This window comes from Lotus japonicus, chromosome 2 (assembly GCF_012489685.1).
Source record: "Lotus japonicus ecotype B-129 chromosome 2, LjGifu_v1.2".
NCBI classification, from domain to species: domain Eukaryota; kingdom Viridiplantae; phylum Streptophyta; class Magnoliopsida; order Fabales; family Fabaceae; genus Lotus; species Lotus japonicus.
In genome coordinates this window covers 55784660-55808190 of record NC_080042.1, presented here as the reverse complement: position 1 = coordinate 55808190, position 23531 = coordinate 55784660, and the positions used below count along the sequence as shown (strand labels likewise).

Below are 23531 nucleotides of genomic sequence, written 5' to 3'. Positions count from 1 at the left end.
GTGTGTATAGCCAAAACTATGTGTTTCTTTTTGGCTGCTTTTGTTCCTGGTTGTTGAGCCACAACACTGTTACCCTACAAAGTGTTGAGGCTTCATATTCTAATCATTAATCAAGTACCAAATTTGGCCTTGGATGTTGGACATCACATTACAGAAAACAGTGCAAAATTTGCATATAGTATGTGTTTGTAAATTTATTGGGTTTTGAGTTTTGAGATGATCCAAATTAAAGGCTGAAATTATGGCTTTAATATGTCCATTACTCACACAGTTACTCATAATATAGTAACCAATAGGTTAATTTGATTTTAAGAATGCTCTTAACTGAAGAATTAAGTTTGAGAGTTACAAACGAACTTCAAAATTTAAACTAATTGAAAGAAAGATATAAAAAATTGCCCTTGACAGATACAAAAATATAAATTCCTATACAAAAAATCAGATACAAAATATAACTATTTAATATTTATAATAGATCCACAATGACAACTCAAATGTTTCCAAACATTAAAAGTAGAGGTCAAAATCTACTTTCTACAAATCAATATCACAATACCAATCACACACCAAAACAATCAACAATGGTGACAGTCTATTCAACCCTATGGGTAAACCTAATTTCATATCAATAATAATGTCACTGAAGGAAAGCACATGCATATGCTTGGAGGTTGCAAGCATCTTCATTCATTGTCCACAACGCCACCCAAGTTTCCCAAGGAAAGTCCAAATTCCACTATTGAATTGGTACAGAGGGAAGTGTGAGTAGACTTCTAATTAATGAAGAGAAACTAAGCATGATAGCAGACTTCTGGCACTAAAATCCGTCTTATTTCCTTTTCTTCACATTCACTTTTTTTGGTAGATCTCAGGTCTATCATCACTACGGTCCCTTCAAAATCACTTTTTTGATAAGTGAAAAAAAATTAAGAATTTGATCAAGAAGTCCGAATAAATAACCAAAAACAGAAAATTAACAACCGTCAAACTAATATTCATACATCACATATGATAATTTGGTTATTTCATATCCATAAGTTTGATGTAATCTAAATTGTAAGCAATATATCCATTATGATCACCTGGTTTAGGTCCTTCCAATGCTGCTCCATTATAGCAAATACTTTCTCTATCTCCAGGCTCACACCAACCGCTGGAACTTGATCTGAACCTAATATCCCAACATGTGTTCTCATATCAGTCACTACCAACAATTGAACCATATACGGATGGGAATTTTGCTATTTCATATCCATAAGTTGAATGTAATCTAAATCCATAAAAAAAAGTCACCTAAAAGGCTAAACATTTCAGACTTAATTAACATAGAACACTAAATTAACACTTAAATTTTCATCTGCAAGTAGTGTTTGAACTTTGAATTCTACCTGCTAAAATCCCACAATATATAATATCCCAATCAACTCAGCCCAAAATCAAATTGGAGCAACTGGAAAAATGTTTTGGCTGAGGCATGTGAACTAAGAAACTCACTTGAATCATGAAAGGTTGTGAGGATAGACATTTGGTTAATGTGTCCTCTAACTGCACACTTTTGTGTCAAATGACATGGACCATAAAAAGTGAATTATTTCAAGAATAAATCTAGAAACATCCTATATCAAAAACATTCAAGAAAATGAGGGGCCAATAAGAGATAAAACGCATGCATAGAATAAGTATAGATAATTTTGACACAACTTAAGCTGTTTTGAACAGAACAAAAATAAATCCAAACACATACTAAAATGAATAGAGTACAATCATAGCTGCATACAATCAATGAACAGATCTAAAATCTCTCCACTTACAATCATACCTGAATGAACACAATCATGCTGATTCCAAACCAAATTGTAGATTTTCAAATGATCTAAGAGTTATATCTTATAAATATAGTGGAAACATCAAGCTAGTCCATTTATTAGCGATAGAACTGGACTAGAAATTGCTGACTTGTAATGTGTTATCACTAAAATTTGGCTTCTTATGTTAGTGTTATATAACCAAGCCAAGAAGAGGATAGAAAGAAGTGTTTACTGTAGTTAAAGTGATAAACCCCTGAATAGTGAATATTCGAGAGATTCAGGTCTCTCAGTAACCTAATTACAATGATCCCCCCAGGATAGCCAAACCTTTTGTCTTCCACCTGTAGCATAATGTAACCCATGGTAGAAATCAGGCTAAAACAACCCATTAAAACATATATGAGAACAAAATAAAATAGCAGAGATAACATTTACATGCATCAAGTACTCATGGACCCTAAATGGAGAAAATTCAATATTAACAATAATTGATAGAGACAAAAAAAAATTGGGCCTTTCAGGGACAACAGAGAGAGAGAGAGGGAAAGAAAATTCAACACCACAATCAAGAACAATGTAGAAGAACGACACCAATGCACAAACTGGAACCCCATAATCCCAGCAAAGGCGCACCCAATCTGCAATATCAGATCAGAAAAAAAGAGTCAACTGTTTGCGATAATCACCATTGATAAACTCTGATTCCAACTAAGCTAGTAGCATTACTATATATATGAACATAAATTCACCTAAATCAGCAAAATACTGCACTTTAAGAAACTAAATCTAAACAGATAAGGAATCAAAAAAATGCCACAATAATCACAAATGACGAAGAAACAAAATTGCAAACCTGAAAAGGAATCCATGTGATGGAATCGTCACCGAACTCTCCCGCAGAGATCAAATTGTACTTCGTCGAGTCATGTAGCCTCCGTCTAGGCCTCAGGCCACGTCCATCGTCCTGCGAAGATTCAATGATCGGTTACTTCCGCTAACCTGCCCCAAGAACTTGTCAGACACCAAGCAACCAAACTTCAAGCATAAGTGACGGAGTAAAAAAAGAATCAGATCATTTCTTTCTAAATTAATAGCACAACACCACCAGAGATCAAATACAGTGGAGGAGGACGGCGTTGAGGAGCATGTGGTTGCAGATGAAGCCGATGATGACGGTGTTCCAGAAGGCGGTGGAAGGGCGGGGGTGTCGAGGAGGTACTGGAAATCAGAGGCAGACACAGAAAAGCAGCAAACACGACTTCTCTCTAGAAGGTTTTAAACGATTTAAAACCTAAAGAAACGGCTAAAAGAAGGAGAAAGGGGAAGCGTTAGCGTTTCTCTTTTGTTGAAACTGAAAAACGTTTCAGGTCAGAAAAGGAACGAAAGTTAGATTGAATGAAAGAAGGAGTGAAACTGAGACAATGGCGAATCAACAGCTGAGATCAAATCTGAGTGAAATAAAATGTGTTTTTTACAAAAATATCCATGCCCAGATTTAATAGCTTTTGAATTAATTTGTTGAAGGACTTTTTTGCCCCCAAGGCTGCAAAACTTTGCTTTTATATAGATTATAGATTATAGATAGATAGATTATAGATTATAGATTATAGATGTTCATATATCAAACTGTTGGAAGTGTAAAAGTGATCGGATCTATACTATCTATAAAGGAAGAGTTTTTGCTACCTTGGGGGTAACTTTGTCATTGAACAATTCATTGTACATAATTCTCAAATTAAGTATGGACATTTGTGTAAAAATACTACTTATTTTCGTTAGATTGGATCAGGGCCGTTGATTGCATCTCCAATATTATTGGCTTTTAAACATGGGTTTTATTATACTTTATTCTTTGAAATTTTAATCAACTAATAATTAATATTAAGAATAAACCTTGAAAGTTAAAGGTCGCTTAATAAAAAAAAATTGTCGTGTCCCTTCCTTTTGAACTTCCTTCATCATTGTCCTTTTATGGACTTTTACTATTAATTGAAAATTATTTTAAATAAATATATTATTATATATTTTATAGGAGTTCTAAAATTCAAAAAGGTATTTATATTTATTTGTATATAATACAATGGATAAGTTTAAAACCTGTAGGGTAAAATAGTCTATCAATAAACAATGTTTCATATATTTGTTTGGCTTAATTCCAGTTTAGGTCCCTGATGTTTCACAAATGTTCGATCTGCACCCCCTGTGTTTAAAATGTGCGGTCAAACTCCCTCATGTTTCTAAAACGGTTGATTGAAGCCCTTCCGTCCATCTCTGTTAGTTGACCAAACGGAAATACTGACGTGTCACTTATTTAATTCATAATATATAGGCTACTAATTGGTGACGGAAATAATCCGTCACAAAACCCTTCAGCCAATACATTTGTCTTCTTCCTCACACATTTCTTGTTTCTTTTTCTCCTCTTCTTCTTTCTCGCAGGTACTGGTAATGCAGAACAAATAATTAAAGCTTCCCAGACCAGAAAAGTACTCAAATCATGTGGCACAACTGCAAAACACTCAAAGATATGTCACAGGCACATGTGGCGAATTAGCTGGTAACTGCTTCCATAGCTCAGATCCTGGAAGTAACACTGTCTCCTAACTCAAGATTTTCCCTCTGGTAAATCTCATACTTTTTGCTGCATCTGAGTAATTTTTGTACTCTCTATCCCTCTCATACTCATTATTTTCTTAATTTACCAAAGATATTAACTGTCCTATCTTCTCTTCCCAACTCCCCAAGAAAAATATCAATTTGGGTATTCTCTATTTACTCAAGATCTGCTAAATTCAAAGTGAAAGTTTCTTTTTTTTTCTTACCTCGAAATTTTATTTGCACTTACCAAAATTCTGAAGTGGTAATATCTTTGATTTTCAGTCAATGGCTTGGACTATTGGTCATGGTTAGCATTTTCCTATGCTCTGTTTCCATTCTCTAAATTTTCTGTTGTTGGGGACTGGGGAGTCTGCGAGAGTGTGAGGTGAATATTTAAAGCTGAGATTTTTTCAATTATCTTCAACTTAGCAAGTTTGGTTTTTTGCTTCTTTATCTTCCAGAATTCAATTTTCTCAAATCATTTCCTAAAGACACTATCTTTACTAGTTATTCAAAGAATCTTTGAACTTGAACTGTTCATTTGTGTGCCTTTGACATGTAGGTCTCAAGTAAATTAGATTTACTTTGCAGTTGTGCTTCTTTACAGGTTTCTGATTCTGAACGATGAACAAACAAGTTTATGGGTATGAACGAACAGGTTTCTGGGATCTGGGTTGGTTTTTGGGGGGTTTGGATCGATGGGGTTCTGCAGGAAAATGGATTCTGCATTCTGGTACGGTCTGTGTCTATATAGGTTTCTGGTTTTTATTCCCTTTGGTGGCTGGTTGCAGCGTGTTTGAAAGAAAAGAATGTGATAATTCTGAAATGTGTGAGGAAGAAGACAAAGGTATTGGCTGAAGGGTTTTGTGACGGATTATTTCCGTCACCAATTAGTAGCTTATATTTTATGAATTAAATAAGTGACACGTCAGCATTTCCATTTGGTCAACTAACAGAGATAGACGGAAGGGCTTCAATCAACCGTTTTAGAAACATGAGGGAGTTTGACCGCACATTTTAAACACAGGAGGTGCAAACCGCACATTTATGAAACATCAGGGACCCAAACTGGAATTAAGCCTATTTGTTTTTACCTATGAACTTATAAGTAATTATACATATTATTTCATATGAGATTTTTCAAAACAGTTCGATATTTAGCAGACTTTTAATCTCAGTCGTTCGATATCGCCTTGAACTTTCTCCATCAATATTTGTATATAACTTTATACTATTAAGCTTAAAGTATTTTCAATGTTTTTATTATTGTTTAACTTATATGAGTTATGGAATGTCATAGGTCAAAGTAAATATTAAATATGATATTAGTTATTAATTCCATAAGACACATATTATTAGTTTAGATTTGTTGAAGTACTAATCAACTAATAATTAATATTAATAATAAACCTTAAAAGTTAAATGTCACTCCATAAAAAAAAAACTTCCCTATCCCTTCCTCTTGAAATTCCTTCGTCAATCTAATTCTATAGACTTATACTATTAATTGAAAATTACTTTAATTTTTTTTATTATTTATTGCATATGAGTTATGAAATTCAAAAAGAAATCATTAATTCATCTATAATATAAAGGAGAATTTTTTGCAACCATGAGGGTAAAAATGTAATTTAATACTTTAATACACATATGTGAAAATTTTTCCATGGTCATATACATAAATATATGAGTAAATTAATATGAAATCAATCTTTGTCATTCATTACTTATAATCCTAATCATTGATCATTTTATTATGAAACCTTTTGTACAAAATTTTTATATTCTTGACCGTTTTATTTGTTTCTTTTGTAACTCCTGATTATAAATTATAGAATTTCACAGGATAAAATTAATTTTAAATATGATGTCACTAAAAAAACATATAGTGTATATTAGTTCAAATATTAATCAACTAATAATTAATATTCATAAAGAACCTTAAAAGTTAAAGGTCATTCAATGAAAAAACTCTCATAATTCTTCCTCTTGATCTTCCTTCGTCAATAATGTCATTTTATGGACTTATACTATTAACTTCAAATTATTATTATTTATTTCATATGAGTTATGAGCTTCAAAAAGATAAACTTAATATTAAATAAAATCATACAAAAAATACTACATTTATCTGTAAAATACAATAAAATGGTTAAATCAAAAGAATAAATCTAAAGCATCAATTAGATAAACAAGGACAAACGACACAAAAAAAAAAAAAACAAATGCACTCATAAAAAAACTACGACAAAAAAAAAACACAACCAAAAACATAAATTAACACTTCGCAAAAATACACCTAATTATAAAAAAAAAATCTCATTTTCTTACAAATAAATAATTAAAAAAAATAAGAAAACACAATACAAAATTTAAATGTATACCCCGTGCAACGCACGGGTAAAAAATACTAGTGTTGTATAAGTAATAAGAGCTAGAGAAACAAAACTAAATAAAATGTTTGAAGCTGCCACAAAAATTGTCAAAAGTTAGACTTTTTTGTCAAAAATGTGTTACATGCTAACTTACTCCTTCTAAAAAATTAGTGGGAGTAAGTTAACACTCCTCATATATACACGTTAAAAAAGAAAAGGAGAAAAAATGTTTTTCTCTTATTTTTTATATTTTAAACATTGTTGTAGAGACTCCAACATGTTTAGGTTTTGAGTGCACATTACCTTGCATGCGACTGTGTTAACCTTGGGGAGCAAACCCGACAACAAATTGCAACGGAGGTTTGTCGGAGTGTCGAAATTTTTACTTTCAAGGAAGACGGCAGTGGTTCGTTCATGACTCAACTTTTCTTCCCAATTTTTCCAACAATCTAGACAATCCCAAATACAAAAGAGAAAACAAATTAAAGTGCACCTACTAAAGACACACATTTAAATTACAAAAAGCACATAACTTCATTCAATCTTTTATCTTCGAAGGCACTAAAGAAATGTTGAAAAAAATCAATAATATGCCCTCAAGAAACATTGAATAAGAACGGAGGGAGTGTTATAAAGTGCACCTACTAAAGACACACATTTAAAAAGTGGAGTAGATTGATAGGTGAATTATTAGAAGTAATAATAATTCATAAACACTTCTATAGTAGAAACATAAATAAACACGTGTTTTCCTACATATTTTCCTCTGCATTTTCCTACGGATTTTTCTTCGGAAATATATGAAGAAAAATTTCGTAAGAAAATCCGCAGAAAAGTACTATTTTTGAAGATATTTTAACAGGAAATAACGTTTTAGTGGTTTTAAACCACCGCTAAATAACCGGTGCAAGCAAAATCCTTAGGAAATTTGTGAAGTAAAATCTGCAGGAAAATGGGTGTTTTTTATGTTTGTAGTATTCATATGTTTATGAATCATTATGTCAAAATTGTATTAGAAATTTTAGGGGGGGACATATGGGTTAGGTAGAGGGAGGTCCAGGGATCGATTTCTGACTGGTGCAATTTATCTTTCCGATGTAAAAAAAAATCTTAGTGGAGAAATTGCCCCCTACCGTTAGACGTGCGTCCATCCTGTTGGAAAGTTTGTCATATTTTTAAAGAAGTCAGTATCAATATCATTGTGGATGCTTTGACAAAGATAGGGTGCAATAGAGTGGCGTCTCTTTTTTTTTTTTTGAAAAGCCAAATAAGAATGCATTATAAGGGAGTACAAGGGGTACTCCAACCCATAATACAAAGCAAAAGAGTGGCGTCTCTTTAGGCTATGATGTAAAATTTATATATATTTTTTAACAAATGTTACCACCCGCTCGATAAATGATTACATATCCCTCCCTATAAATATTTTTGAGTTTAATGAATATGTACTGACAGTGTAAAATAGTTTTACACAGACATCCAATTGAATTCCGCAAAATCAGAAAATATATTATTCTTTTAATTAAAATTAAAGTCAAATGTAATTATCTCTCATATGTGGCATGCTTTGATTAGATGACTGTGTAAAACTATTTTACACTGTCAGTGCATATTCATTAAACTCAATATTTTTTCTAAAATTCAAACTTGTGTTGCATGTGCTCTTAATTTTAATTACAGGGTATCATGCTTACCAACTAGACAACATTTAAGATTTGTATTTGCCCCTTCTTGTAAGTCCCTTGTTAATTACTCTTTCAATTTCACAAAAATTGTTGTTTAAGATTATAACATAAAAAGTAAGGTGACAATTACTAATATTACTATTTGTCTAAAACCTTCATTTAATACTCCCTCCATTCTTTTTCATAAGAACCAAATGAGGGGTGCACCTTGGTCATTTTAATAAGAAATGAACCAACTTGGAATTTGTAATGCATTAATTATTTTTGGACAAAATTGCCTTCATTTAATTGAACTTTCTCTCTCTTTCCACTATGCAACTCACTAATGAGGAATATAGATTAAGAAAAGTGAGTTGGGTTAATTTTAGAATATTGATATAAATTTGGAACAAATTTAATACTACCAACTACTTTAACTATATTTCTTAAAGTGTGTGTGAAATGGTGGTTTAGTTCTTATAAAAAAGGAAGAGAAAGTATTTTCTAGTAACAATAAATAATAAATAATATCGTGGATAGAGAAGAATGTAATAGATAAAGAAGATATGATTTGATCAATATGATTTTTTTTTTGAAAGGGTCAATATGAATTATGAAAGGTAATAAGGTGAGATAAAAATCATTTAATGAGAGGATATAGATGATAAAAAATTGGGAAAAATTACACTAATTTTTTAAAACAACAAATATTTTAGAAAAAATGGAGGAAGATTAATTAAACAACAATTTTTTAGCACGGAGGAAGTAATGAATTATTGTGGTTGTTTGAGGAAAAAATAGAACTCTTATGAAGATCCCAAAACATAAATAATTAACGGAATTTTATAATTGATAAGTTCGACACGAGTCCGATAAACAAATACATGAAATATTTAAGATTGAACAACTTTGGTGTCCTTATTATGAACAAGTGATTTGTTGTCGATGTGAATCTAACCCACTACCCCTTGTCGTCCAATTTTTATCTTTAGCAACTTAATTAATTGATGGGTTGGCCTTTTGTTTTATCTTTGGCACGTGTGTTTGATTTTTCACCGTTGCTTATCTAATGATATTTCGTTTTTTTTTTTTTTGGATAATTGGGAGGGCCAACGGCCCATATTTCTTGCCACATATAATACTAATAAAATACATTTGTTTTTTTTTGTCAACATGACAACATCAGAAAATAATCTTTGTATATATGCATGCAAGAGGTAGGTGGCAACTCGTAATTATTAGGAGTCCGTACCTCTAAAAACATCTACTTCAAATATTTTTTTTTTTTTAAAAAACAGTTTTTAAAAATTGCAACCAAACAAACTCCTAGAGTTTTTTTGTGCGAGATGAGTGAAATTTGATGCGTGTGAGATGAGTGTGTTGTATCATGTGTGTTGCGTGAGTGTCAGTGGGATAAGTGAGTGAAATTAAAAAAAAAACGTTAAAACTAAGTAGAGTCACCTGTGGCATTTAGATTTTTTTTATAGTCGAAACTCACATTTGGCTATAAAAAAAAATTGTTTCTAGTGGCACTTGATTAGTGAAATTTGAGAGAAAATACCAATAAGTTAATGGTTTTTTTAGCACTTAACCTTCTCAAATGTCATTAATTAAGTGCCACTAGAAACAATTTTTTTTTACTGCTAAGAGCTCTGTTATTTTGTATATAATCTTGTTTTGGCCCTAATTGAGGGGTGGTCGATCTTCTCAATAATTGTACTTATATAATGATATTTTATTTTACTTTCAAAATCAGATTAAAAAAGAGCTATGATTTATTCATACACATTTTATTTTTCACTCTTCAACTTTCATTTTTTATTTATCACTCTTTTCGATGTCTCATTCAATCTTCACATATTCTACATTTTCTATCTTTTCTTCTCATTTCTATCCTTTCTCTTAAATGAAACATTAAAAAAAACAAAGTATACTCTTATGCGTTAATTAGATGCTTAATTAAATTGTATATATGTGGGTTTGTACTTGGGAGTGGGTATACCCTGGGCTGATAGCTAGCATAGATTGCATTATTTATTTTTTAATTAGATTGTATGTGGGTTGGAGTCCGCTTGTTTATTTTGTAAGCCAAATGGAATCGATGGAGAGCACAAGGGGTGCCCCAACCCATTACAAAGAAAATAAAAATACATAGTAAAGATATCAGAAAAAGATATCAGTATTCTTAACAAACATTGATACCCCTAACCCAACCATTAGATGGTATTTAGTCACAACCCTGCGATAACTAGAAAAAGAGCAAGATTAAAAGGGTTTGTTTAATTGCAGTTTTAGTTTTACAGTTTTTAAAACAATTTCCAGAAACAAATTTTAAAACAATTTTCAGAAGAAGAAAACAGTTTGAATGACATGTTTTCCAACATTTAGAAAACAGATATTTGAAAACTAAACGCAGAAACTGAAAACATCATTTAGTTGTTTTGATTTTTTAGTTTTAATTTTAATCGCTCATCATAAATTAGTTGTATTTGCGTCCCTACAATTAGAGAAAATATTGATTTTCACATGGGGGGAGAGAGAGAACAACGAATTGGGGGAGGGGGGGGGGGGGAGAAAGACAATTAATGGGCAAAAAGGAAAAAAGATACAAGGAAACTGAAAATTTAAAATGTCAGATGAGAAAAGAGAGAGAAACAAAACTGGGGGAGAAAATGAGACAATTAAAAGAGAACTAATGGGGAAAGAGGAGAACACATATTGGAAACAACTTTTTAAAAAATAAAATAGCAGAAATCAGAAGAAAAAGAAATGTGGATAAGCAATTGGGTCTTATAACCCATCTTGCGCGCGATGGCCAATTCCCTTGCACTAAGTTTCAAAAATGATGATATCTCAAAAATCAACGCTTCCAAAGATACATGGGCAACTGTTGCTACGCCCATCCGGTTGTGCGTAGTCCCAAGCTTCTTTGGGAAGAAATTGTCCGACTCCATGGAATTAGTGCTGATGGATGCAAATGTATCAATAGGTTCTTGATTTCTGTTTATTTTATTGAATCTTCACTGTCCATTCAAATCCTAGTATTTTCTTATATTAATATCAGGGTTGGAAGATCCACGCTTCTGTAAGGCAGTCTCTAATTTACAAGTTCCAATCTTTACTTAACAAGGGACGCGTTTATCACATTTCCTTCTTTGGAGTGGGGGAAAGCGGAGGAGATTTCAGAACAACCTCTCATTCAAAATCTTGATTTGTATGACTTGATATAAACACAATGATGTCATACTTTATTATTTATCTTTCATAATCTGATTTGTGCTACTATCACATTCTTTTTACCATGATTAATATGTGTTTATCGTCTGCTTTATTGCAGATTCCTTATATATATGATTTGTGTTATTGTCTTCATGTTCATGAAGAATGTCAAACGAGTTCCTGATGATCTCGATCATGCTTAGAAGAGAAGTCTTTTTGTCCACTTTGCTTTACATTTCAGATTCTTTTATTTCATCGGTTGTTTAATAATTTTTAATAATCAAATGATTGATTGATGTATCAAATACAATAGACATACTCCCCGTACAACGCACAGGTAAAAAAACACTAGTACCTTAGAAAAGAGTAAATTACATCTATTACCTTCAATTTTTCTCATGGCACTAAAATCCATTCTTCTAAAAAAAGATACACTACCCTTAGTTACCCCAATTAACTTTTGCGACAGAATATCAGAATCCGTCAAATAATCTCTAGCTGGGGGATAATAAAGATGAAATTAGTGACAAATTCTATAGAGAGATATTTTTCGTCTCAAATAATAAAGATAAAATAAGTGACATATAATCTCTAGCTGATGGATAATAATAAAGATGAAATTACTAATAGATAAACTATGGCGTTATTGATCTTTGCGGTGGTTCTTTTGTTGCAATTGATGTAGCTGGCTCTCTATTGCATGTGTCGTGCGAGTGTGAGATTGATAGGTTGTTTTTTACTTTAACAGGGATCAATCCTAAGCTTGTGGGTGTTTTTAGAGGTTAATAGACGATATTTTTTGTAATTGCTGGGTTTTTAGGGGGTTTTGCCGATTTTTATTGGCTTGATTATTGTACCATTATTGAGAGAAGTTATTTCTCAACTTTATGTATATTTATAAAATATCATTTAACTTTAAATAAAAGGCATATGGAATTGCAGTCATGTTTATGGTCTTATATATAAACACAAAATTAAAATTATTGCGGCATTGAGATTTGTTTTCTTCTATTATTTAAGATTTGCATGTTTCCTTCTCTCGATATCAAATCAGAATCTTACTACCCATGTGCGTTAGGAAGATCAAGGTAATCTTTTGTTTCAAACTGGCCTCGCTTTTGATAAAAATAGATATTTAAAGGAGTAAAATAGATTGATTGTACATATTTCAAGTGACTTTTTTACCTTGCTGGTATAAATTTAAAATTTATTTACCAATCTGGTGCAACTTTTAAAATATTTACATAACTAGTGTAAATCGCCACTAGCATCGGCGATATATATATATATTTTTTTCATGTTTTAAAGAAATCGCCAACAGTTATATATATTTTTCTAGTATCGCCATCGTCATTGGCGTTAACCAAATATAAAACTTGTAAGTATCGCCACTCACATTGGCGATTTTGATTTTTTTGAGTATCGTCATTCCTAATGGCGATGTCCTTTTTTCTTTTTTTAACACTTTTTTTTTTTTGGAACAATGGTATCTTATTTTCATTTTTGTGCATAGACTCACACAACGTTACATCATAATAAGCATCATACATACATGCATGTATGTTATTATTATTGGCTGATTTCTCCAGCATTTAGACTGGTGCAAATATATAAACTTCATCATATCCTTTCCCAGCCTTCCCGCAATAAGTGGGACTGTAATTGTAAATAAGATTGTCACGTACTTCTTGAGCAACTGGTCTGTTTATGGATTTCCTAGCTTCACTGGATCCAGGTCTGTGAGAGTAGAAAAGTATAAACTAAACTATTCATAAATACGTGGAAAAGAAACAGCAAATGGAGCTCAATCATTCATAGGTAGCAAGTATGTCTAATTTATGAACACTATTTCGATCCACAATTAAGTAGCAATGGCGATACTCAAAAAAAGGACATCGCCATTAGGAATGACGATACTCAAAAAAATAAAAATCGCCAATGTGAGTGGCGATACTTAAAAGTTTTATATTTGGTTAACGCCAATGACGATAGCGATACTAGAAAAATATATATATCGCCATAACTGTTGGCGATTTCTTTAAAACATGAAAAAAAAAATATATATCGCCGATTCTAGTGGCGATTTACACTAGTTGTGTAAATATTTTAAAAGTTGCACCAGATTGGTAAATAAATTTTAAATTTATACCAGCAAGGTAAAAAAGTCATTTCAAGTATCAAATTACATTTACATATAGTAGATGTGGATGTATTAAGAAACTTAATTTGTGCATTGCAAGAGGATTTATACAATGTATAAGTCACACACATGTAGTATATAGGAAAAGGAAAATGCTATGGGGCACGACCTTGGGCCTCGTGCACCACGCACGAAGCAATTTCTGGCGGTTTTAAACCGCCAGAAACCGTAGCTTTTCTTTTTATGGTGAACTCAGTAGAAGGAGTTTCCTTCAACTTCACCAAGTTCACTGATGATGGTAGTCTAATTCTCCAAGGTGATGCCAAGATTTGGACTGATGGGATCTTGGCCCTTCCCTCTGATCCATTGATTGGCAAGACTACAAGCCGAGTCTTGTATGCAACACCGGTGCCCATTTGGGATTCAAACACGGGCAGTGTTGCAAGCTTTGTCTCTTCCTTCTCTTTTGTTGTAAGTGATGTCCCCGGTTATAAAATATCTGATGGACTTGTTTTTTTTCTTGCACCATGGGGGACTACAATCCCCCCCAACTCAGAAGGTAAGAATCTTGGAATCCTTGATGAAAAAAATGGTTACAATCAATTTGTTGCTGTAGAATTTGATTCTTACAACAATACAAGGGACCCAACATTTAGACATATCGGAATTGATGTCAACTCTGTAATGTCAATGAATCTTGTAAAATGGAACAGGGTTTCTGGAGCACTGGAAAAAGTAACTATAATATATGACTCTCCAACTAAGACATTGAGTGTTGTTGTGACACATCAAAACGGTCAAATTACCACTGTTGCTCAACAAATTGATTTGAAAGTTGTGCTTCCAAAGGAGGTTAGTGTTGGTTTTAGCGCAACCACGTGGAATACCCACCGTGAGAGACATGACATCCATTCATGGTCTTTCACATCAACCTTTGAGACCAACTACGCCACTGAGGAGAACATCCATATTAATCATAGCTCTGCTTGATTTATGTTGTTTATCGAGGTGGTGTTGAGTTCAGTATATGTAATCTTAAATAAGGACCATGCATGAGCATGAGCAACGTTTATGTATATATGTTTGTGTTGATGTAATCCTATGTCACTTCTCTGTACTAAGTGCTCTTCTCGCTAGCTAGCTTGGATGACTACAAGTTTAAATAAAATGTTCAGTTTCAATTCTGCATGACGAACCAGGAGCTGCGAGCTTTCGTTCAATTCTCGTTGTTCTTCTGAGAGAGAACATCGACTCTTGAACAAATTTTCGTTTTGAAATTCCAATGAAGAGTTCTGTTATTTTATTTTTCGTAAAAAAAATTAAATCATTTCTAAGGCAACATGTTGAGATGTTGGTCAATATAATTTACAAGGAAACAATTCAGACGTGTTGCCATTTATAGTTTAGGGAACACTTATTAAGGGTTAGGATATCAGTGTTGTATAAAATTCAATTTTTATGGTAACAACGAAGAATTGTAAGCTATTACTATTTTACGCAACACTTTAGGACTGATGCTAAAAAATGTGTTGCTAGAAGCACAAAATGGTGTAGTGTTAATGGGAAGCATAATGGCTACTCCGATCCAAACCTAATAGAAAAGAATATGATAGCTGAGTAAATCAGATTATTAGCCAACAAAATACATTATCACTTCACTTTGGACTTTAAATATCAGGAATTGGAAAGAGAAATATAAAAAGAATGTGCATGCACTTAATCTATCATTTGTATCCAGTTCCATTTATTTTATCATTGTTAATTGGCATATATCATTTATCGATATTCTTATTATTGCATATAAAACTAACAAAAGTGAGAGGAAAAAAAATTCTCTTAACTTTTGAGAAACAATATAATGTAACTATCGGTTTTGCATCGGTACTCATTCAACATAGAAGATATAGTACCTTTTAGTTTTGCTGATAGAATGAAAGACTGGCCTAGTGGATGTGTTCTATTCACTTATTTTTTTTTTCCTATCTCTCACTATAAAGGTGTTAGTTATATACCGTATTAGATTTGTGGCCTTCATCACCCCGAAATGAGAATCCTACCTCCACGCCTAAGATGCTACTACGAAATTCAATGGATGAAAGCTTTCATGAGAATTTCTGCAACTCAGAACGGATAATTTTCCGAAAAAAACCAATCTTTGAAACATAAGAAGATCAGCAATGTAATGATCAATTATCAAAAGCCTCATATGGTATGGGTACGTAGCTAAGTCGAATGAAGGCAATCGAGGTGTGCCCAGGATGAAGAAGAAGTGAGTAATCAAACAATCAACCAAGAAGCAGGAAGCTCTTACAAACCACTAACACAGAAACCTTGCCTTACAAACTGGCCTTACAAACTACTAACAGTCTAACACAGAAACCTTAATCAAGAACGAAACGAGAAATGGAAGATCCATAGCCAATATCACAGTGACAAAGACAAAAGCGTAGTAATTATTTTTGCATTATGTCATTGCCTAGAGTTTCTTCATGCTTAGGAAGAAGTCCTTTTTCTCTGCATGTGTCAATTGTTCCAGTGTACATATCCTCTAAGGCGTACTTAAATTGGAATCACATGTCTTTGATCTTCTTTGATGAAAATCTGACAACATCCAATTGAGCTGGAAGATTCTTGAACCTAATCAAAATCCAACGTGCACAATCAGATAATTGATTAGAAAAGATTAATTCCAACTTCCAAGCTAAACTAAACATGAATTGAAGCTAAATTAAGAAGCTTTGAAGACTTACTTAGTGGGGACATTGTACTCAGGATAATTTTAGTTGATCAACTTAGCAATGTCATGGATATTAGCCAAATTCAACAGATATACCTCCCTTCTCATTCAAGATGCTCGAACAGGAAGATGTGAGCAAGACAAAGATCATCCAAGTACGTGGACGAATTGACATTGCTTTATGATCAGATAATGGGCTTCATTTCCTACCAATTTAAGTATGAGTATGTAGTATTTAGTGTTCCAATATATACATGGCTCACTTTTGCAAAAGAGAAGACGAGAACAAAAACAGAACAGTTTCTATCATTAGAATATTTCCAAGCCAAATTATCCCCACCCCTAGGGAGGGGTTGAGTTATAAGTTTTAGACACCCTGGTACAGTAATTGGTATTTTGGTATACGTTCAGGTGGGAGCGGGCAATTCACAATAAGCTTTCCTTTCATTGCTCCTCTGAATATTGCCTGCAGCAGTGAAAAAACAGTTTCATGATTTCTGCTAACCTGGAAGCAAACATGTCCAGATATTAACTGTGAACTGGAAAGAAATCAAATTGTTTTAAAGAGATTTTCAAATGGTATAGTTAAAACTGAAACAGAAAATTATCTATTAGAACACTCCAATTGTAGAGTTGCAAATGAAATATGTTAAACTCATCAAGTACAGGTTGATCTAGGAATTAGGAACTTGAGGAAAGAAATAAATTTTTTAAATATTTAAGTAAAATGACAGATCAGCAGTCACTTTGTTTATCTATTGAGAGAAACACTGATAGGAACAGAGAATTATATTATAGAATAATTATACAAGCGCTGGTTTTCGAGAGCCAGCCTCTCCTAGTTCTGGAATTTGAGAGTCCAGACCTCTCCCACCATAACACACAACTTCTGAATAATCCTAACAGAAGATACAACTCCTATTTATAACCACTCCTAAATTATTTAAATTCAAACCATAGTAGTTACCTAACTGCTTTAATCATAAAATTACCCAACTAATAAATTAAATAATAACTTCCTAACTGCTACTGTTCACGAGTACTGTTCATGCAGTTTCCTATCAAACACTTAATCCTATCCTAGTAGTGTAGTGGGTTGAAAACAACAGAGTTTTTAACTTTTTTTTTTTGAAATTGAGTTTTTAACTTTTGTTATTCATTTTAATTTGAAAAACGCCCCACATAGTGGGAGCTTTGATGCACCAGGCAGCCCTTTTTCATTTGAAATGAAACACAAGGATGGCCCTGGTCCATCTGTGGCAAGCACTCCTATATATGCAAACCATATGATCAACATCTATTACTAGTTTAACAATGAATTCAGCATTCAATAAAGAATTTGCAGATCATTCCAAGTTTCCAACCATTCAATGATCCACATGAAAAACATTTTTAGTCCAAAAACAAAGATAAGTACCTCTACAACATCTATGAAGTCTTGCTTTTTGTGAAAAGCACCAACCCATTTAGTATGATCTGCAGTCCTACAAATTGTAAAACAAAATGTCAAGAAACTTACTGTCTAAATTCATTGATTCAAGTTAGAACACAAGATAAACATAGCTAACAAGTTGAGGAAAAAAAATTATCTTTCCCAAAACTGAAATGATGACATCACAAGATACTACTTCTTGAATTCCAAGTTAACCTTTGCAGAAAGAGATTACAAAATACCAAAATAAAGTAGTGGTTTGTACTGACACCAACTAAAGCTCTTTACAAAATGAATTTTAACTGTACTCCAAAGATGATGATTTTTTCATATAAACAGGTGTATATTTAAGCCTTTTAGATATCAACATTTCATGTAAATAGAGCCCAATCACAAACTTAATTACACTTCATATGATTGCGAAGTCACAAACTAAACTTAAATGATAAGACCTCTACCCCACCCAACCTTTGAGTGATTAATTAGTTCAGATTGCATTAATCCGAGCAAAAGGATAACACTTAGGTTTACAGCAAGCTGGCTTGATAATAAAAATAGCTAATTTGACCAGTATACAACAAGCTGGCTTGATAATTTAAATAAGCTAATTTGATCAGTATTGTTTCTCTGAGTAATTTTTACCATAAAGACCATCATGCCTCAACTTTTGATCATTCAAAAACTACTAAGTTACACTTGTAATTAACAGATCATCAAACATTCATGAAATTAAAAATTTTCTAAGCCCTCAAACTTTTACTCCATAAAAAGTTATTAAAATATTATCTATATTCTACTATACTAGGTGATTTAATACAGTAAGGCATGTCTATTAAATCCAACCAAAAAGAGGTCACAGATACAGCAGTAAAACAGAGAGAAGTAATAGGAATAACAACTCCAAGGCAACTGAAAGAGAAAATAGAACTGTTTAGTTAAGCAAGTTCAGAATTCATGCAACCTTATTTCAACAGACATATCCTTCCTAAATTATTTAAATGACAAATTAATTTGATCAATACAACTGTATTTGCACAGCTGGAAAAGTAACTAAAGGAAGGCGTTTCTAAATTCCACAGATAAACTCTCTTCTCCCCTCTCCTCAAACCCACACATGACGTCCAACACATACACATCATTCAAAGTTTAGACACAATTTAACAGTGCTATGAAACTTGAAGAGAAAATACTAGTTCCAGTTTTCAGACCTTCTATCAGCCATGTTTCTTATCTTCAACTTTTCATGACAGCATGATCTCGATTAAAGGAGCATACTAGCGCTATTGAACAAATAGTAAATGAAGTCTTGCTATCTACTCTGGCCCTTACCTATGCATATAACATATTAACCAGGTATAGGTCATAGCATTAATAGACTCTTTTGGCAGGATCAGCATCGCAGATTCAAAGGGAAAGAACTCAAATTCAAATATTAAAATAAAACAAGACAGAAAATTTCACCACTTCCTAAAATATGAATGAAGTTCTCTTGTTGAAAGCAATACTTGTCGAGGGGAATCATAACTGTACTCTATGAGTAAATCATCTAACACAGCATCTCAAACATAATGCAATGAGCAACATGTCCGTTGAAGAAAAATGTAAATGAACCAAAACAGAAAAGGAAGCGAGAAATTGAGGCAAGAAAACAAAAGAGCAGATAGCACCATACCCAGAATCCATTTTCATGTGATGGGCATTGAAGAAAAACATAGTAGATGGTATCAAAGTGATGTCAAAATACTTGACATAGACTTGAATGTCTGGGGAATCAACATCAACCAGTGCCACTGTTGCAAACTTGGACACATCCCTTGCTGCTTTAGAAAACTGTATCAACAACATGCCACCATAAGCGTAAACAAAAAAGGTTTCATTTGGGAAAATTAAAAAACAATAAAATTATGGGCTCCCAAGAAAAAAATTTGAGAAAGAAACGATAAAATTGAAATGCATGAAAACAAATGATGAAGGGAAGGGACAGCATACAATTTGATCGAGCTGGAGACAGACAGGGTCAGAGGCACGACCAAAGCGGAGGACAAGGACCTAAATTGAGTAATGATTCGTTCACACTTTTTAAAATATATATATTAACTAAATATTATCGTTTTTTTTTTCAAAAACTAAACGAGTTTAAAATATTTACCTAGTCATTGTTTTTTTTTACCCAATTTGAAAATGTTTTAAAAGAAACACCAGCCCACTTTAGCCCAATTCTTTTTTTAGGAAAGCCCAAATACCAAACCCTAGTATCCTTTCTTTTACCTTTTGCCTCTGCTACTGTTCATCATCCTCCAGCCGTCAACTACCAGGTTTTCTCCCTCTCCCACTTTCTTCTTTCTCCTTCCCTTGCTCCGTCACTGACGAGACGCGTATCTGCCGCTCCCTGCCGTGTCCAATACGCCGCGCGCGCCGTATCCGTTCTTGCCGCCATATCCGGAGCTTTCCCTTCGTATCCGACACGTTTCCGTGGCGTATCGCACGCGTTCCCGTATCTAGGGCGTGTCGATACGCCGGTTACGCGCGGTATCCGTGCTTCCCAGCACATTATGCTACAAGTCAATTCAGTATTAGTTATGTTTTTTTTTTTTGGGTTAAATAAGTTTTAGGTCCTTGAACTATAGCGAGATTTTGGTATCCATCCCTGTATCAACATTTTGATGGTTTCAATCCTTTAAAGTTACATTAGTTTGTTTCTCCAACGAGTTATGTCGGCTTTGAGTCGGCTGGTCACCCTAATTCTTAAAATTGGTCATCCGACCGACTCAAAGAATTAGCTTTGAGCCTTTCAACTTCCACCCGACGCTGACGCCAGGCTGACTCTAAATCAGCTTTTGCATTGATTTTTAGTTGTTTAACATTGGTTTTTGGTCGACGCTATTTCACATTTTTATTTTGCAAAATTTAGAAATTTCAACTTACTTATTTTTAATGTGAGTGAACGATGGGTTATTTAACCTAAACGTTCTCATGAGTCATTTATACAACCCTCACTACTAGAAATTCGCTCTTTAGCGACGGATTTAGCGACCGAAATATTTCAGTCACAAATAGCGACAGATTTTGCGATGGGATCCATGATATTTTGGTCATACTCCACATTAGACTTATTAGCGACCGAGCTAGCGACAAAATTATTAGTGACTGAAATTTCTGTCGCTAAAATGTAGAATAAAAATAACAAAACAAAGTAGCTACCGTTTTAGCAATGAATTATTTAGCGACCGATATATATGTCGCTATTAGTGGCCGATTTACCGACGGAAGTGTTAGAGACCGAATTTTCTGTCGCTAAGAAGTAGAATCAAAATAACAATGCAAAGTAGCGATTTAGTGACGAAAATGTTAGCGACCGAAATTTCTGTCGCTAAGAAATAAAATAAAAATAACAATGCAAAGTAGCGACGAAAATTTTAGCGACCAAAATTTCCGTCGCTAAGAAATATAATAAAAATAACAATACAAAGTAGCAACCGATTTAGCGGCTGAAATGTTAGCGACCGAAATTTCCGTCGCTAAGAAATAGAATAAAAATAACAATGCAAAGTAGCGACCGATTTTCTCTAGAGTAATCTATGAAGGATAAATGACACTAAGTAATTACTCCCTCCGTTCCTAATTATAAGACCTATTTTCAAAACTTCATGTTCCTAAATATAAGACCTCTTACAATAATTTAGCAAAAGGTTTTGTACTCTTCCATATTTACCCCACACATAAATTGTATGTTTTCAATTTCAAAGTTACCACCTACCATTAATAAATGCAATGATTATTAGTGAGAGAAAATGATAAAGGATAAATAGGGAAGATTGTATGCATTTTTAAAAAACTAATACACTAATTAGTCACATACTCACATTAAGTGTTTTCTTAATAGGCGCAAATTTTTAGAATAGGTCTTATATTTAGGAACGGAGTTAATATGTTACAACCTTTTCTATTATTATTTTATTGCATCAATATGTTAGAATACAACATATCAGTTACACTCTATCTTATCAACGTGCATATGACGTTAAAGAGTGGTTTTAATGGCCTTTTATCACTCTATGTTCATATATCAAACTGTTGGAAGTGTAAAAGTGATCGGATGTTGTATAAGTAATAAGAGCTGGAGAAACAAAACTAAATAAAATGTTTGAAGCTGCCACAAAAATTGTCAAAAGTTAGACTTTTTTGTCAAAAAGGTGTTACATGCTAACTTACTCCTTCTAAAAAATTAGTGGGAGTAAGTTAGCACTCCTCATATATACACGTTAAAAAAGAAAAGGAGAAAAAATGTTTTCCTCTTATTTTTTATATTCTGAACATTGTTGTAGAGACTCCATCATGTTTAGGTTTTGAGTGCACATTACCTTGCATGCGATTGTGTTAACCTTGGGGAGCAAACCCGACAACAAATTGCAACGGAGGTTTGTCGGAGTGTCGAAATTTTTACTTTCAAGGCAGACGGCAGTGGTTCGTTCATGACTCAGCTTTTCTTCCCAATTTTTCCAACAATCTAGACAATCCCAAATACAAAAGAGAAAACAAATTAAAGTGTACCTACTAAAGACACACATTTAAATTACAAAAAGCACATAACTTCATTCAATCTTTTATCTTCGAAGGCACTAAAGAAATGTTGAAAAAAATCAATAATATGCCCTCAAGAAACATTGAATAAGAACGGAGGGAGTGTTATAAAGTGCACCTACTAAAGACACACATTTAAAAAGTGGAGTAGATTGATAGGTGAATTATTAGAAGTAATAATGATTCATAAACACTTCTATAGTAGAGACATAAATAAACACGTGTTTTCCTACATATTTTCCTCTGCATTTTCCTACGGATTTTTCTTCAGAAATATATGAAGAAAAATTTCGTAAGAAAATCCGCAGAAAAGTACTATTTTTGAAGACATTTTCACAGGAAATAACGTTTTAGCGGTTTTAAACCACCGCTAAATAACCGGTGCTAAATCTAAAGCAAAATCCTTAGGAAATTTGTGAAGTAAAATATGCAGGAAAATGGGTGTTTTTTATGTTTGTAGTATCCATATGTTTATGAATCATTATGTCAAAATTGTATTAGAAATTTTAGTGGGGGACATATGGGTTAGGTAGAGGGAGGTCCAGGGATCGATTTCTGACTGGTGCAATTTATCTTTCCCATGTAAAAAAAAATCTTAGTGGAGAAATTGCCCCCTACCGTTAGACGTGTGTCCATCCTTGTTGGAAAGTTTGTCATAGTTTTAAAGAAGTCAGTATCAATATCATTGTGGATGCTTTGACAAAGATAGGGTGCAATAGAGTGGCGTCTCTTTAGGCTATGATGTAAAATTTATATATATTTTTTAACAAATGTTACCACCCGCTAGATAAATGATTACATATCCCTCCCTATAAATATTTTTTGAGTTTAATGAATATGCACTGACAGTGTAAAATAGTTTTACTCAGACATCCAATTGAATTCCGCAAAATCAGAAAATATATTATTCTTTTAATTAAAATTAAAGTCAAATGTAATTATCTCTCCTATGTGGCATGCTTTGATTGGATGACTGT

The 23531-nt window shown here is 33.0% G+C and overlaps 2 protein-coding genes and 1 long non-coding RNA gene across 4 annotated transcripts in view; 2 read left to right on the top strand and 1 right to left on the bottom strand.

The window, feature by feature from the left end:
• The window catches only part of LOC130738433 (uncharacterized), a 30871-nt gene extending 10836 nt beyond the window's left edge, over nucleotides 1-20035 (bottom strand). Inside the window, exons 1-2 of one of the 2 annotated variants that reach the window (XM_057590409.1) lie at nucleotides 19963-20035; nucleotides 19646-19803 (exon numbers count right to left, since the gene is read on the bottom strand). In XM_057590409.1, the coding sequence (XP_057446392.1) occupies nucleotides 19646-19686 (41 nt within the window). In that variant the 5' untranslated portion in view covers nucleotides 19687-19803; nucleotides 19963-20035. Of the gene's footprint in view, nucleotides 1-19645; nucleotides 19943-19962 lie in introns of those variants that run through there. The other variant, XM_057590408.1, reaches the window with a different exon arrangement.
• On the top strand, nucleotides 4100-5481 carry LOC130738435 (uncharacterized). Its single transcript, XR_009019397.1, has 3 exons — nucleotides 4100-4430; nucleotides 4689-4791; nucleotides 5014-5481. It is a non-coding gene; the product is annotated as an uncharacterized LOC130738435 (long non-coding RNA).
• On the top strand, nucleotides 14033-15107 carry LOC130738432 (anti-H(O) lectin-like). The gene has a single exon (XM_057590407.1). The coding sequence runs from the start codon at nucleotides 14048-14050 to the stop codon at nucleotides 14792-14794; it is 747 nt and encodes a 248-aa protein (XP_057446390.1). The 5' UTR covers nucleotides 14033-14047; the 3' UTR covers nucleotides 14795-15107.
• Nucleotides 20036-23531: the final 3496 nt, after the last annotated feature.